This window comes from Astyanax mexicanus, chromosome 25, assembly GCF_023375975.1.
Source record: "Astyanax mexicanus isolate ESR-SI-001 chromosome 25, AstMex3_surface, whole genome shotgun sequence".
Classification (NCBI taxonomy): Eukaryota; Metazoa; Chordata; class Actinopteri; order Characiformes; family Acestrorhamphidae; genus Astyanax; species Astyanax mexicanus.
The window spans coordinates 15,379,462-15,394,361 of record NC_064432.1 but is presented as its reverse complement, the minus strand read 5'-3'; the positions used below and the strand labels follow the sequence as shown (position 1 = coordinate 15,394,361).

The 14,900-nt window shown below is 38.7% G+C and overlaps 1 protein-coding gene across 20 annotated transcripts in view; it reads right to left on the bottom strand.

The window, feature by feature from the left end:
• LOC103042950 (neurexin-1a) overlaps window positions 1-14,900 on the bottom strand; it is a 562,201-nt gene that overhangs the window by 296,495 nt on the left and 250,806 nt on the right. For all 20 annotated transcript variants that reach the window (XM_049472543.1, XM_049472550.1, XM_049472551.1 and 17 more), the window contains one exon: window positions 4,365-4,568. In XM_049472543.1, the coding sequence (XP_049328500.1) occupies window positions 4,365-4,568 (204 nt within the window). The remainder of the gene's footprint in view (window positions 1-4,364; window positions 4,569-14,900) is intronic.

The following is a 14,900-nucleotide window of genomic DNA, read 5'->3' as shown; positions in this document are numbered from 1 at the left end:
GTTAAGCGGAAGTTAAGTGTAGTATAGAGGAAGTTTAGTGTAGTATAGAGGAAGTTTAATGTAGTATAGAGGAAGTTAAGCGGAAGTTAAGTGTAGTATAGAGGAAGTTTAGTGTAGTATAGAGGAAGTTAAGTGTAGTATAGAGGAAGTTAAGCGGAAGTTAAGTGTAGTATAGAGGAAGTTTAGTGTAGTATAGAGGAAGTTTAGTGTAGTATAGAGGAAGTAAAGTGTAGGGTGGGACAGAGCATTCTCTCTAGAGGAAAAGTGCGGGCGTGCTTCTCATGGCAGTAAGTGGAGAGTTGCAGACTCTGGCAATTGAAGAACCTGGAGTCATCTCCCCTCTGTTCAACATAGAGTGTGTGTGTGTGTGTGTGTCTTTTGCTAATGTGTGTGGGCCAAATACAGCCAAATAAACAGACTATAGATGGGAATACATATCTTAAAACCAACTGAGCTGTCCTGAATTACTTCTGGTTATCTACAATATATTGTTTAAAAAATATCTATATATAATATTATATATTATTCACATATTTATGTAATAATAAAAACAATTCTACACATATATACTAATTTTCTATACATATATAAATATTATCTAACAATTTAATATAAAATGTAATAAACTCGATATATTAAATTAATATTCAATATATTTGGAATACTTGAAGATTAATAGAATTATAAAACACATTATAGAGAGAATGAAGTCTGTTTGTTGGGAGTCTGATCATATCTATCAAAAAAATGCATTTTACTGCTGTGGATATCTCCAAATGTTCCCTCAATTTTTATATTATTTTTATTTACCATTTTGTTATTTTCTTTATTTTACCCTTTATCTTCTATCTAAGTTTACTTACGGTTAACCTCCTTTTGATACTGGTGTGGGGAGAGATTTTAAATGGGTTTTGATATAACTGTAATATTTGTAATATTTGTAAAATCCAATAAACATATAATTACAAAAAAAACACATTATATAGAGTATCATCTTATATACAATTTCATACATTATTTTGTATTATATATAAAACAAGTAATTTAATTTCAGAAACACAAAATTAATCAATGTCTAATTAGAAGCTCTATATTTATTTTTATGTTTAATAATTCGAATATCTAACAGATGGTATTTTATTTAATACTTCTTACAATGTTATGTATCATTATGATCATGATCTACTTTTTTAATATGTTGTGATATAATATCTACGGACCCAAAATTGATTTAATAATTAAAGCAACGTCTCATAGAACCTTAGTAGCGGCTTTTATATTGTCTAAGTTTAATATCAAAGATAAGCAGTATTTTATGTAATGAATAACTCAAAATGATGTAGGAGTTAGTTATCCACTTTAACACTCTGTAATGAGAATAAGACAAAAGCTGTTAATTATTAGAAGTTTTAAACCTCAGCCCACAGAGTGTGGCCTAGAAAAGGGTTTCTTTGGGTTTGGAGCAGCTGTGGACAGTTGGCACGTTCTCCTGTTCGCTGGAGTTTTGTTATCGATCACAGCCTCTCAGCTGCAGCAGCATATGGGAGAAGACGCTGACGTTGGAGGACTAATGTGAATTTTGTCTAATTAGTGGAAAGGACAGAACACAGAGCCGCGTGCCGCTGGCAATCATTAGTGTGGGAGAGTATTAGTATGCGTTCAGAGTCTGGGTGAGTGAAACGCATCACGCCGTGTGCTCGACTGTAAGCAGTATAACATCTAAAAATGACTGCATTTAATTAGCGTTTACAGACTGGGAGATATAATACGGCTCCACTTGGATTTGAGTGTTACCAGTAAACACACGGTTAATGAGAGCCACTTTAGGTCTGACCAGTTAAGAGACAGAACCACTGACTGACTGACTTATAGTACAGTCACAATCCCAGCATGCATCAGCGAGTCACTCCCACACCACGCTCGGGAAGTCTTTGATCCGTCAGTGGAGGAGGAACGTTCCTCCTGATCCACGCTCGAATACAGACTCAAATACCGTGATCGCTTTTCAGACGACGTCAAAAACCCTCCTTTTCTCTCGTCACTGCGAGGCACCGGCTGAACTGAGACTGCACAGAACAATGACTGTTACTGTCTGTCTCAGTTACTCACGTCTGATCTGCCCCAACACTCGGGAAAAACGCACACTTACCGCATACAGACGGAAAGGGCTTGCAGATACAGTCATATGAAAACGTTTGGGCACCCCTATTAATCTTAATCATTTTTAGTTCTAAATATTTGGGTGTTTGCAACAGCCATTTCAGTTTGATATATCTAATAACTGATGGACACAGGAATATTTGACCGGTGCAAAAGTATGGGCACCCTTATCATTTTATTGATTTGAATACTCCTAACTACTTTTTACTGACTTACTGAAGCACAAAAAATTTGGTTTGGTAACCTCATTGAGCATTGAACTTCATAGCCAGGTGTATCCAATCATGAGAAAAGGTATTTAAGGTGGCCAATTACAAGTTGTTCTCCTGTTTGAATCTCCTCTGAAGAGTGGCATCATGGGCTCATCAAAACAACTCTCAAATGATCTAAAAACAAAGATTGTTCAACATAGTTGTTCAGGGGAAGGATACAGAGATTTAAACTGTCAGTTTCCACTGTGAGGAACATAGTAAGGAAATGGAAGACCCAGAAGTGACAGGCCAAGAAAAATATCAGAAAGGCAGAGAAGAAGAATGGTGAGAACAGTCAAGGACAATCCACAGACCACCTCCAAAGAGCTGCAGCATCATCTTGCTGCAGATGGTGTCACTGTGCATCGCTCAACAATACAGCACACTTCGCACAAGGAGAAGCTGTATGGGAGAGTGATGCGAAAGAAGCCATTTCTGCAAAAGCACGCCACAAACAGAGTCGCCTGAGGTGTGCTTTTGTGCTTTTTTTGAGGTTACCAAACCAATTTTGTGCTTCAGTAAGTCAGTAAAAAATAGTTAGGAGTATTCAAATCAATAAAATGATAAGGGTGCCCATACTTCTGCACCGGTCAAATTTTGGTTTAATGCATATTGCACATTTTCTGTTAGTACAATAAACCTCATTTCAATCCTGAAATATTACTGTGTCCATCAGTTATTAGATATATCAAACTGAAATGGCTGTTGCAAACACCCAAATATTTACAACTAAAAATGATTAAGATTAATAGGGGTGCCCAAACCATATATATCCATTCATACCTATTAGATCCTGAACTGAACGTTTACTAAATTCACTATTTAATTAAATTACTTAAACATGTATGGACAGATACTTTATGAAACCTTTTATGAGCTTCTATCCAAGTTAAGTCATGGTTAAATTTAGTGCTTCAAACTTAATATAACTACGACAGGCTTCTACATGTGTAGTATTTTAAATGATCTAGCAAAGCAAAGTATATACTACACATCATTGTCTTATTGGTTCATATTTTTTCTCAACTATGACAGTACTTAACACTGTTGAATGGTTCAGTCTAGTCTAGTCTAAACTAATTACTATCGACGCTAGTTAAGACATTAAAAAAGCATTACAAACTTTCCATGCTTGGGAATGTTGTAAATAATAATGAAACGAGATACCAGTAACTTACAGAAATCTTGTAATGATTAATAGTGTCTAACTAGTATTAATTAACTAGTAATAATTAGTTGAGACATTCTGTTGTAAATACTGTAAATGTACCCTTATTGTAAAGTGTTTCCTAATACTTCCTAATAAACCTGCTACCAGCACATGATTGCAAATTTTATTTTATTTTAAATGAATTACTTTAATTATAATTGTTTTTATATATATATAAAAAAATAGTTTTATATACATTTTAGGTGATGTAAATCATTTAAAACACTATCCACTAACTTAACTACCCAGTGATAAATGTTGTGTACATTTTTGTTCTCAGGGTTTCTTTTTTTTTTTTAGGTGAAATTAAACATTGCCCCATGAGATCGCATTTTAGAATCATGTAGCATTAATTAACCTAATTTCTATCTGCCACATGTACTGTTGTAGCCTTATAGATAACCACAAACCATGGGGACATTTTCTTACTCAGGACTTATTACCTACACTTGTATTGTTAGAATGTAATACATCCAAATTGTTGAAATGTTCTTGTAGTATATTTTAAATATTTATATACAGAATTCAACAAAACTGCATAATTAAAATGAATAAGTTTTAAGTGGTCTAGCTTCTTAAATTGGCCTGAATCAGAAAAGCAGCTCAGCAGGTTTTGAGATGTATCCCGTTATTTATCTGTAGCATCACAGATTTTTTGGAAAGTATGTGAGATGTAACTGGAAGTGTCAGTATAGATGTGTGTATCTGTAGTGTGATACAGTCTCTATGTATATATGTTATACCTAAGTTGATAGTCAGGCGGACGCGTCCGGTCTCTAACTCCAGTCGCAGGGTATCGGCAGAGTCCCGGGACGTGGTCGCCATGAGCACGCCATAGGCCCTCTGTGACCGAAACCTCAGCGTTACGTCCTCGGCCTCGGTGTGCATCGCCATCGGCAACTGGATCTTCATGAACTTGCTGCCGTCATAGCTCAGGATTGTAGCATCTGCAGGACGAGAACACATTATTAATTTTATTATTATTATTATTATTTTGTTTTATCAGTCATTTTACCAATAGATGCCAATAGATGGCTGTGCTAAAAAAAAAAGTGATAAAGAGAGAGCACCTTGTTCTTCCCATGTTGCTCATTTTGCATCAGCAGCCAGAGTCAGAGAGAGCACAGTTGGCCTTGCTCTCTCTGACTCTGGCTGCTGATGCAACATGAGCAACATGACCTGGAATTTAAACAGGAGATCCTCAGATAATAGTGACAGAGGCTTAGTCCACTGGACCTCGTAAAGTGTAATTCAACTTTAGTAACTTTTTAGACCCCTTATTAAGGATTCACCGAGGGCATTTTTTTTTTAATTAGACAGTCAATGAACCTGTTTGACTGGGAGGTGGATATGACAAATACTTGCAATAATGTTAGACCCCAAGGCTTAAAACAAACAAACAAAAAGAAATCAATAGATAAGAAGTAGTTTACACAGTTTTACAGAGTTAATGGCATAACTGAGACTGTAGAACACTTTGTTATTAATATACATAAAAGGACTAAAACACAGACGACATTAAAAATGCTATATTCAGTTCTGGAGTATGGTTGTTGGTATTAAAACTCCCTTCAGTGGAGAAAATCTTTAGAAGCTTTAAAAGCACAAATACGGCAAAATTATAAGAGCTGATGAGATGATCACAGGTTCGCATCAGTTTAGCTATCAAGGAAGGTATCCAAATGGAATGTCTCTTCTATCTGGCACCCACTATCAGCCCGCTCCCTCAAACTCTGACGATTCACAAATACCTTGCCATGAGCACACTGGCCAGTGTTCAACCTCACTCACAGCTCTACTTTAATGACTCTGAGGTACGCAAAGAACGTTTTAGAACATCAGAATCCATATAAAAGTTGATGTAAATCTGCCACGATGACCGATTACCATGACAATTACAAAGTTAGCATGGCAAAATGTAGCATGACAAGCTAATTTGTGGTTAGTGTGCTCCAACACACTGTTCGAACAACTCTGGGCTAAAAACATCTACACAAATGAATGTGACATGTGAGGAACATCTAATGGAGTGTGACGGGGTGGTTGGGTTAGAACAACAGTACTATTCTTTAGACACCACAGAGGATGGATCATCTTGTCAGTGTGGTGAAAGGAAGCAAAATGAATAGCAGGCTGGAATGCTATCCACCCATAGACGTGCTTCCTCTCAGCAGGAAGTCTACCGCAGACTGTCACACGCCCGTCACGACACGGCTACAACCCATAGTGTCATGTCCCATCCGAATTACAGCCGCCACAGGAATACGGCAAATATATGTTCAACATTAAGAACAGGCGGAGTTAGCTCTGAGGCGTCATCCATAATTCAGCCCTACTTGGAATTCAAGCTGTCTTTCCCTTTCCTTCTCCACGTACTGTATATACAAACTCCTAAATGGAAGTAAACAAGCCGTCTAGCGCGGAAATGCCTGGAGACAATTCTGATATTGGAGGCTACGCCGCCGAGATGGAGTAATCTTGGAGCTGCCTTTCAAAAGCCCAGCACCACATCTGCACCAGCAAACGGCGGGAACGTGAGCGCCCTGCTAAGAGCGCCGAGGCCCGGGCCGTGTTTTACATAATGAAAACATATCCGACGACTCATTGTTATATTACATACATCAGGCGTCGCGTGCGGGGCAGCTCGGCAGACTTAATAAGGCTGATCGCTCAGAGGCCACGCAGGTTATGTTGACTGATTCATTGGATAATTACTGTCTCGCTAACCGGGGTTACACAGGATCAGATGCTGCTATAGATGAAAACAGTCTCGTACTGTAAGTCGCGGCCGGCTTACTATCAACTGGCGCCGTTTTGCAGAAAAGAAAATGAAAAAAAAAAAAAAAAAAAAAAAAAACAAGCACAGAAATTCAAACACAATAAATCTATTTATTTGTATTGGTAATCCACTTAAACAAGGACTCCTACAGACAGTCCTATAGGACTCAGCTCATAGGGCGCCGAGTGGTCCAGCGGTCTAAAGCGCTGCCACTATGAGCGGGCGGGAGGTCCCAGGTTCGAACCCCCGCTCATGCAGCTTTGCCATCAAGCTGCCGGTGCTCAGAGGGAGCACAATTGGCCCTGCTCCCTCCGGGTGGGTAGATGGCGCCTGTGAGCTGATGTATCAGAACCGAGTCGCTGCGCTTTCCTCTGAGTGCGCTGTGATGCTGCTCAGCAATGCTGCATCAGCAGCAGCACGAAAATAAGTGATGGCAGGCTTCACATGTATCGGCTAGTCTTCACCCTCTTGGTGTGTTGGGGCATTACTAGTGATAGGGGCGGTTGGATAATTGTCCGTGTAAATTGGGGAGAAAATGGGAAAAATTTGAAAACAAAAATTATAAAGGACTCAAAAGCTCATGTCCAGATTACTTATTAATGAACTGGAAGCATACCTGAATCAGTGTTCATACTGCCTCAACAACATTTTCCAAAATTGTCTTAAAATGTTCTTTAAAATGGTTCTTTAACTAATACCAAATGTGGATCTCATCATAGTAGCAAACAGCGCCATCTAAAAATGGCTTCCTCCATTTATTCAAGAATCTAAATGGTGCTTTGAGTAGTCATGATTCTTTATAAAACCATAGATCAATATGGGACAGAAAGCATTGTGTCAGTGTCACACATTGGTTATGACCATGACCGGTGGTGTCTGGCTTGGATTGTCCATGCTAGCAGACAAGTGACTGAAAATCTCATGGCAAAAGTCATGGGACACAAAAATACTGACTAAATCAGTGTAAAGTTTCATATTTTAATGTAACAAGTGCAAAACGGGCCCCCATTGATGAAATCACCCAGATAACACTGATCCTCCAGCTTTCAGATCACACCGCTGACTAACAGCTACAACTCTATTTCTGAGTTCCAGCAGAGAATACTCTAAACCCCTGAGGAAAAAAAAGCTTTGTACGTCTTGTTATTTAGCCTCCAGCCTCGCCTGCATTTGTAATTCTGTCAAAGTACTGCAGACAAAGCCTGTTTAACTCTATTATATACAGCTATTCAGGGGTCAAAACATTTCTGTCCCATTTATTCCCACCTTGCGTGAGATGTCACAACACCCATCTACTCAAGATGAATGTTACCGCAATTACGAATGGGCTCGGTGTGACCTGAGTCATGCCAATGATATGCATGGTGTTATCCGATTACTTTCCCCTGATTGACAGCTAGCTTCCTTGATTAGCTGCGAAGGTGACCTATATATACTGCATATGGCCAATTTGTACAACCCTAAACATATGGTAGTATGAAACTGTATATGTAAATGTATACAGTCCAGAGCATTGGGCTATCAATTGACAGGGATCTGGATTCAATACCCAAGGCCCTTTACCTCTGTGGTTAGAGAACTGGATAATCAATGAAAGGGTTTTGGGTTCAATACCAGAGGTTCCCAAACTGCCACTGTTGGGCTCTTGAGCAAGTCCTTTAACTCTCTGTTGCCTGGGCCCATAGTCAACCCTGTCTTAGCTTGTCTTAGCAAAACATCAAGGGTTTCATCAAAACATTGCTGTCTAATTAATTCCTACATCGTCCCATTAATTTCTACACTGTCTGATTAATTCATTGGTCAAACATTGGTGGACTGGTCACCACATCCATCTAAGGTGTTGCCTCAATTAGAGATGAGCTCAGCATGACCTGAATCACACCAGTGACAGGAACGGTGGTATCTGATTTCCATCTACTTTCCATTGATGGACAGCAGGCTTTCTTCTTCATTAGAAGCGATAAAAACAAGGTGACCGCACATACGGCCAATTTGTGCAACCCCGTAACTGACCGTGCCAGCCCTTTTATGGTAATCTACCTGCATCATTGGTTATGTAAGCTTGCCCCCATACCAATAGTTGTCACTTTACAGAGTGCCTAATTTTTATGCATGAGGGTTGTTGGTTCAATACCCATCTCTGTTGGGACTGTTGGGCCCTTGAGCAATGCCCTTAGCTCTTATGTCTCCCAAGGAGTTGCAGTGGAAGATCATTGAAAGGATAGCCAGGCTCAGCAAGTTGCCATTGTTAGCACTGGACCAGGGCCAGTCCATCGCATTCCTGGCACATCCATTCCCACAGATCCTGGAGGCTATTTAGCCTGATCAAATAACATAACCCAAGTATTTATTGGGGCAGAGACAAGAAGAATGGACATCATCCACATGGACACTAAACTCATCTCATATGGACACAAGAGAATGCACCGAACTCACAACTTCAGGCCCAACCAGTGTAAGTTGGTGTAATCCAGTCACGGGGGTCTCCGATTAGAAGACTTGTTTACCCGCCGCTGTCGGAAGCAGGAAGGCGGAGGAAAACTGTGGTCGGACCCTTTTGGGAAATGGGGTCTTGTTTGTGTTAAGGAAGCGTGTCACTTCCTGAGTTTGAGCCGCACTCTGCCAGATTTCATTAGGCGAGTGGACACACCTGGCCTGGCCTGGCCGGCGCTGTTCTGACCATCTGCGTCCACGGCGCACACCTTTCCCTCCCCCCGCGGCGCCGGAGCAGCGGGATAATTAAGCAGCAGAGAGAGAGGGAGGATGTTCGGGACGCGGGGTAGGAAACAAACTGCTCCGGCTGTTTAATTAAAATCTGCCTTTATTTTTATTTTTCAACAGAAGGAGCGCTGCATCATTAACCCCACCCCCATTCACACACACACACACCTCTCTCTTCTGTTCAACTTGCATCTCAGACATTAGTTACTCATTCTTTACTTTTCTTTTACTCACTGCTTATTTTCTCTCTTTTTCTCAATTTTCTGTCTTTTTTTGTATTCTTTTCATTTCTTTCATTACTTCTTTTACTTCCCTCTATTACTTTATCGTCTTCCTTAAATGTTTTACTTTCTTCACTCCTCCTACTTTATTTCCTTTCTCTTATTCTTTGGTCATTTTTTTCTTTCTCTCTTTTTTATTTCTTTTTCATTGACGTGTCTTTTCTTTTCTTTTCACACTTTTCGTCTTTCTTTCTTACCTTCTTAATTAATGTATTCTTTCTCTAATGCATTCTTTCTCTGTTTCTTTTCTCCTTATATTCCCTCCTCTCTTTCATTACTTATTTTTTTGCTCCATATTTCTTTGTCTCTTCCTTTTTTTTTACATCCTTTTCTTGTTTTTTATAATTGTATCAGTCCACAGATCACAACTTGTAACTTATAATTTTAAACATTTAAACAGTGCAAAAAGTGTATGTATAGTGCAAGCTGTGAGTGTAATTGTATATTTATTTTTGTACTTATTGTGTCCTTTTTGCTACAAAGAAGGACTAAGCAACCAAGTTGTTTGTTACATGTATTACCATGACCAAATAAATAAAACCACCAGCTTTGGAATTTGTTCTCTATCTGAATGTCTGTGGAAGAGCTGAAAATGTTAATTGCGCTCGGCTTCAGTTGTTGATTTGTTTCTCTCTCTTTCTTTATTTCTATCTTTCCTTCTTTCCCCTCGTAGTGCCATATGCAGCGGTTGGGCTTTGCCATAGGGTGGAACGCCATGCATGGATAAGTGAGCGGCAGGCTAATTCTTCTGACAGCTCCTCAGCCTGCTGGTGCTGGCTCGGGCGTACTAGCAAAGCAGCAATCTGGAGACATCACAACAGCTGGCTACATGCCAGGGTCCGAGTACACGGAAGAGAGGGAGAATGAGAGAGAGAGAGAGAGAGAGAGAGAGAGAGACCCCTCTTCACTGCGACACCCACATGTCTGGCACTGTATGCTGAAAGCTACAGTCTTATGTAACTCTCAGAATATACGCCTCAGGCTATAGCGTTATCAGCCAGCTCTGTTTTATCATGTGTTTAGCGGCAAAGCCTGACAGCTGGACTGTCACTGGCCGACGACGCCAATTCTGACGGCTTTAAATCAGTTTCTCATCGTTATTTATACAGTTTCCTACACTGTTTAAAGAGGAATCAGTTGAACATTTAGGGGTTCTTCAGTTTAAAACTGTGGAGGAACCTCTTAAGAGGTCCTATCCTACAACCTGCACAGGGTAGCTATCTTAAACCCCCACAACAGACTACTTGGCGTGGTGGTCTGGAAGTGAGGTGTGGAAGCGGAAAACGCCACTGACCGATTTAAACCCTGACAACAGTCAATAGTCACCCGTCCATACATACTTACATACATATAGTTACGCAGGGACAGCGTGCATTGAATGAACGTATTCCTGTTTTAATTGGCTTTTGTTGAGTTCCTGAAAATACAGCACAGGATCCTCCAGCAGAAACTCTCAGCAGTTAATCAAGAGTTTCATCACCAGTGAATCAGGACACCAGCACTGTGCTGCGGTCCCCTCCACTACCGCAAGTGTGAGGGGAAGGAATTAGTGGTGTGAGACGAAGCTGCGGTTGGGAATTCAGAAAGGAAGAGGTTGAGGGAAGCTGTGAGATGTAAGCGTGTTGCATCAGATAACACACTTTCGCATTTGACCAAACCGCTATTAATAGCGGATCTGCCTGTGTGTTTAACCATACATTGAGCTGTGCCATCTGTTACACTGGCATTAGCCACAATAATTCTCATACTTCACATTCTGCAATCCGCATATCAGGAGTTATATAGTAGCATGTCCGCAGACTCCAGCACACTGTTAAAAATAAAGGTGCTACAAACGGTTCTTTGGTTGATGCCATAGATGACCTAATTTTAGTACATGAAGAAGAACATTTTCAAGGCACAAAGAACTTTCGGTAACACTTTCTATGAATGTCATCTTTATTAGACTCTCTAACTGCATTCATTATATATTATAATGCATTCATAAGGTATTATAAACATGACTATAAATATTAATATAAAAATGCAAATGTTTATTAAGCATTATGACTTGTGATTATAATACATTATAAGCTATGCTTATGCTATACATGTTAAAATAGTATATATCTAATCGCAAAAATCCAGTCCTACAATGAAAAAGTATGTCACTTTACTTAGAGCGCACAAAGACCTGTTATAATACATTATGATTTACTATAACTTATATTATATTCAAGACAAGTATAATTCATGAGTGGTTAAAAATATATACTTATAGGATTATTGAGGGTGTGTTTATAAGTTGGAGGCTTTTTTAGTCATGATACAAGTCTACAAGCTGCGACTGAGTTTCTTGGTATTGACGAATAACATGTTATAAACGCAGCTATTAATGCATTATAATCAGTTAAACAGTTCATGATGTATAATAAACATGGCTATGATGAATTATAGAGTTGTATAAATATGTACAGCCATGTTTATAATGCCTTATGAATGCAGTATAGTGTGTTATGAATATGTTTATAGAGTCTTATAGAGATGACATTCATAGAAAGTGTTACCCTTTCGGTAACACTTTCTATGAATGTCATCTTTATTAGACTCTATAACTGCATTCATAATATATTATAATGCATTCATAAGGCATTATAAACATGGCTATAAATATTAATATAAAAATGCATAACCCACTATAGTTGCCATGTTTATTAAGCATTATGACTTGTGATTATAATACATTATAAGCTATTCTTATGATATACATGTTAAAATATTATCTATCTATCGTTAAAAATCCAGTCCTACAATGAAAAAGTATGTCACTTTACTTAGAGCGCACAAAGACCTGTTATAATACATTACAATTTACTATAAATAAACTAAAAATATATACTTATAGGATTATTGAGGGTGTGTTTATAAGTTGGAAGCTTTTTTAGTCATGATACAAGTCTACAAGCTGGGACTGAGTTTCTTGGTATTGACGAATAACATGTTATAAACACAGCTATTAATGCATTATAATCACAGTTCATGATGTATAATAAACATGGCTATGATGAATTATAGAGTTGTATAAATATGTACAGCCATGTTTATAATGCCTTATGAATGCATTATAATGTGTTATGAATATGTTTATTTGTTATAGTCTTATAGAGATGACATTCATAGAAAGTGTTACCGAACTTTCAAATGGGTAACTGTGTTAATTAGGGATTTATAATAATTTTGTGTAATTGTGTAATAACTGTGTAATAAAAGGGATGACTTCCAAGAGTCTAGAAGTATGTTTAATTATAATATACTGTACACTGAGTTTTTAAGATGCAGGTTCAGTATCTGTGGAATTTTATCAATATTATTGATTTATAAATAGCTTTATGGACAAAATAAGAAAGACGTTATAGTATAGTAGAGTTATAGTAGGATTTACAAAAGCCTTCTTGATTTTATAATTACAAACAATTCTTTGTTAAATCCTAAATTCACATAGATAACATTCTTTTTTATAAGGCAAAATAAAAAAAAAGATTCTACCCATTTCCTGTCTAACATAAAGAAAGTATGCTCCTTTTTTTAGAGAGACTGGTAATAAAGAGACCGTTTACACAGAAAACTGGTGAACTATTCACCGTTGTCAATGGCTTCCACACAGCTATAAAATTTGCTTAAGCACAGTAAAGAAAAAAAAAAGTTGTTATACTTAATCATTACTTTCCACCTCTGCCTACAGACTCTACCTACAATTCCCAGCTGGCAACAACAGGCTCCTGGCCTTGATCTGGTAATAGCTAAAAGAGCTATTCTAAGGCGGTGGAAATGTGACTGCCCACACAGCTTTGTGCTTTTGGATCTACAGTAAGAGGAGATACAATAGAACTGGACCGCGAGGCAGATTTCAGAGACTCTGGGGTCCGTTCTTCGCCTGCCTCAGCTCCTCCAGATTTGATTACAGACTTACTTTCAGGCCTTCTGTATTTCTCAACACTTCTTCACTCAGTGAAACTCAGTTTTTTTGTAAAGATTTTCACTGTCAGGTGCAGCTTCTTGCTGTGTAATTAGGGTTTGTAGTTAACAGAACAGCCTACGCCACAAGTTACTCTAGATCAGATGAAGTGTTTCCCCAATTCCTGTAGTATAATAAAAACCCCTGCTTTAGTCTTTTCCTGCAGGAACATTTACACTTTTTTGTTAATGAGCTGCATTAGGTGTAACGGGAGTAGAAATAAAAATACTAGAAAACACCGGATTAATATTAAATCATTGGAAATTAAAGTGTGGACAAATAAATGTAAATAAATATGATGTAATTACAAAGGTGATCTGCTGTCACTTTTCATTTGCACCCAAGCTTTTTTTTTTCAACAAGACCATGCAAAATCACATCACATGCTGCACACACTACAAAGCCATGGCTGCAGAAAAATCCTGCTGGAAACATTTCTGGTCATCACACATTAAGACAGCATTTAGGTGGGGCGCAAGGAATCTGAAGAAATAATTTTTTTTAAGTCTTTTTAATGCCTGTCTGTTTTGCCAGACAGGGGCGAGGGGGCGGCGGGCATAAGCCAGTATAAACAGTAAAACAGGGCAATTCCACGCTAACAGAGAAACACAAACCAGAGGTGTGTATAATGTTAAGGTTACAAAATGGAGCAAAAAAATTGGCGACTCCTGCTTTTGGATTCACTGTAGCTGATGTGGGGGATGAGGAGCGGCCGATGTGTGTTCTGTGTCTTAGACAACTCACTGTACATTATTACTATTTTGTTGGGGATGATATGGGAACAGGTGGGGCGTGGAATTTCTCCCCTTCTTTTGAAGTGGGGAATGATAGAAAAAGTTTGAGAACCACTGCATTAAGACAACACTGAAGAAGCAAACGAAGCGCAAGAAGAAATCTGCCTAGCCTCTGTAAAGAGCCTGGGACAATTTATTAAAAATTGCAATGTATTGCACAGTTTGAATCGTATTGTATCGATATGTGATGTCAATTATATATTTTTTTTAAATAAAAATATATGCGCTCTAAACTTTCTTGCAACATATTGAGAATCGCAGAATCACAGTATTATAGTATCATCATTATCATGGCTAATGTTATCATGATATCGTACTGCGAGGTGTCCTGTGATTCCCACTCCTACTCTGCACTGGAGGAAAAAAAGGCTCTTCAGAGGGTGTAGAAGACACCAGGATCAGCGGACGAGACCACATCATCATTTAGGTTAGGTGTGCACATCCCACACCTAACAGCCTTTTCACACTCCTGCCATCAGGGGGAAGGCACAGCAGCGTGAACTCAAGAACCACTCGACTCAGTCGCTCTGCTAATGCTGTCTAACAGCCAGAACTCTAACTTAACCAGCCAGGCTAGGCTAAGCTAAGTTAATGCTGAGCTAAAGCAAGCTACGCTAAACTAACCACAGTCCAGCCATACCGGCATGCTAACCAACACCACCCAGCAAAACAAGCAGAAATGCTCTAAAAATGAGCAGCGTTCGTGATGT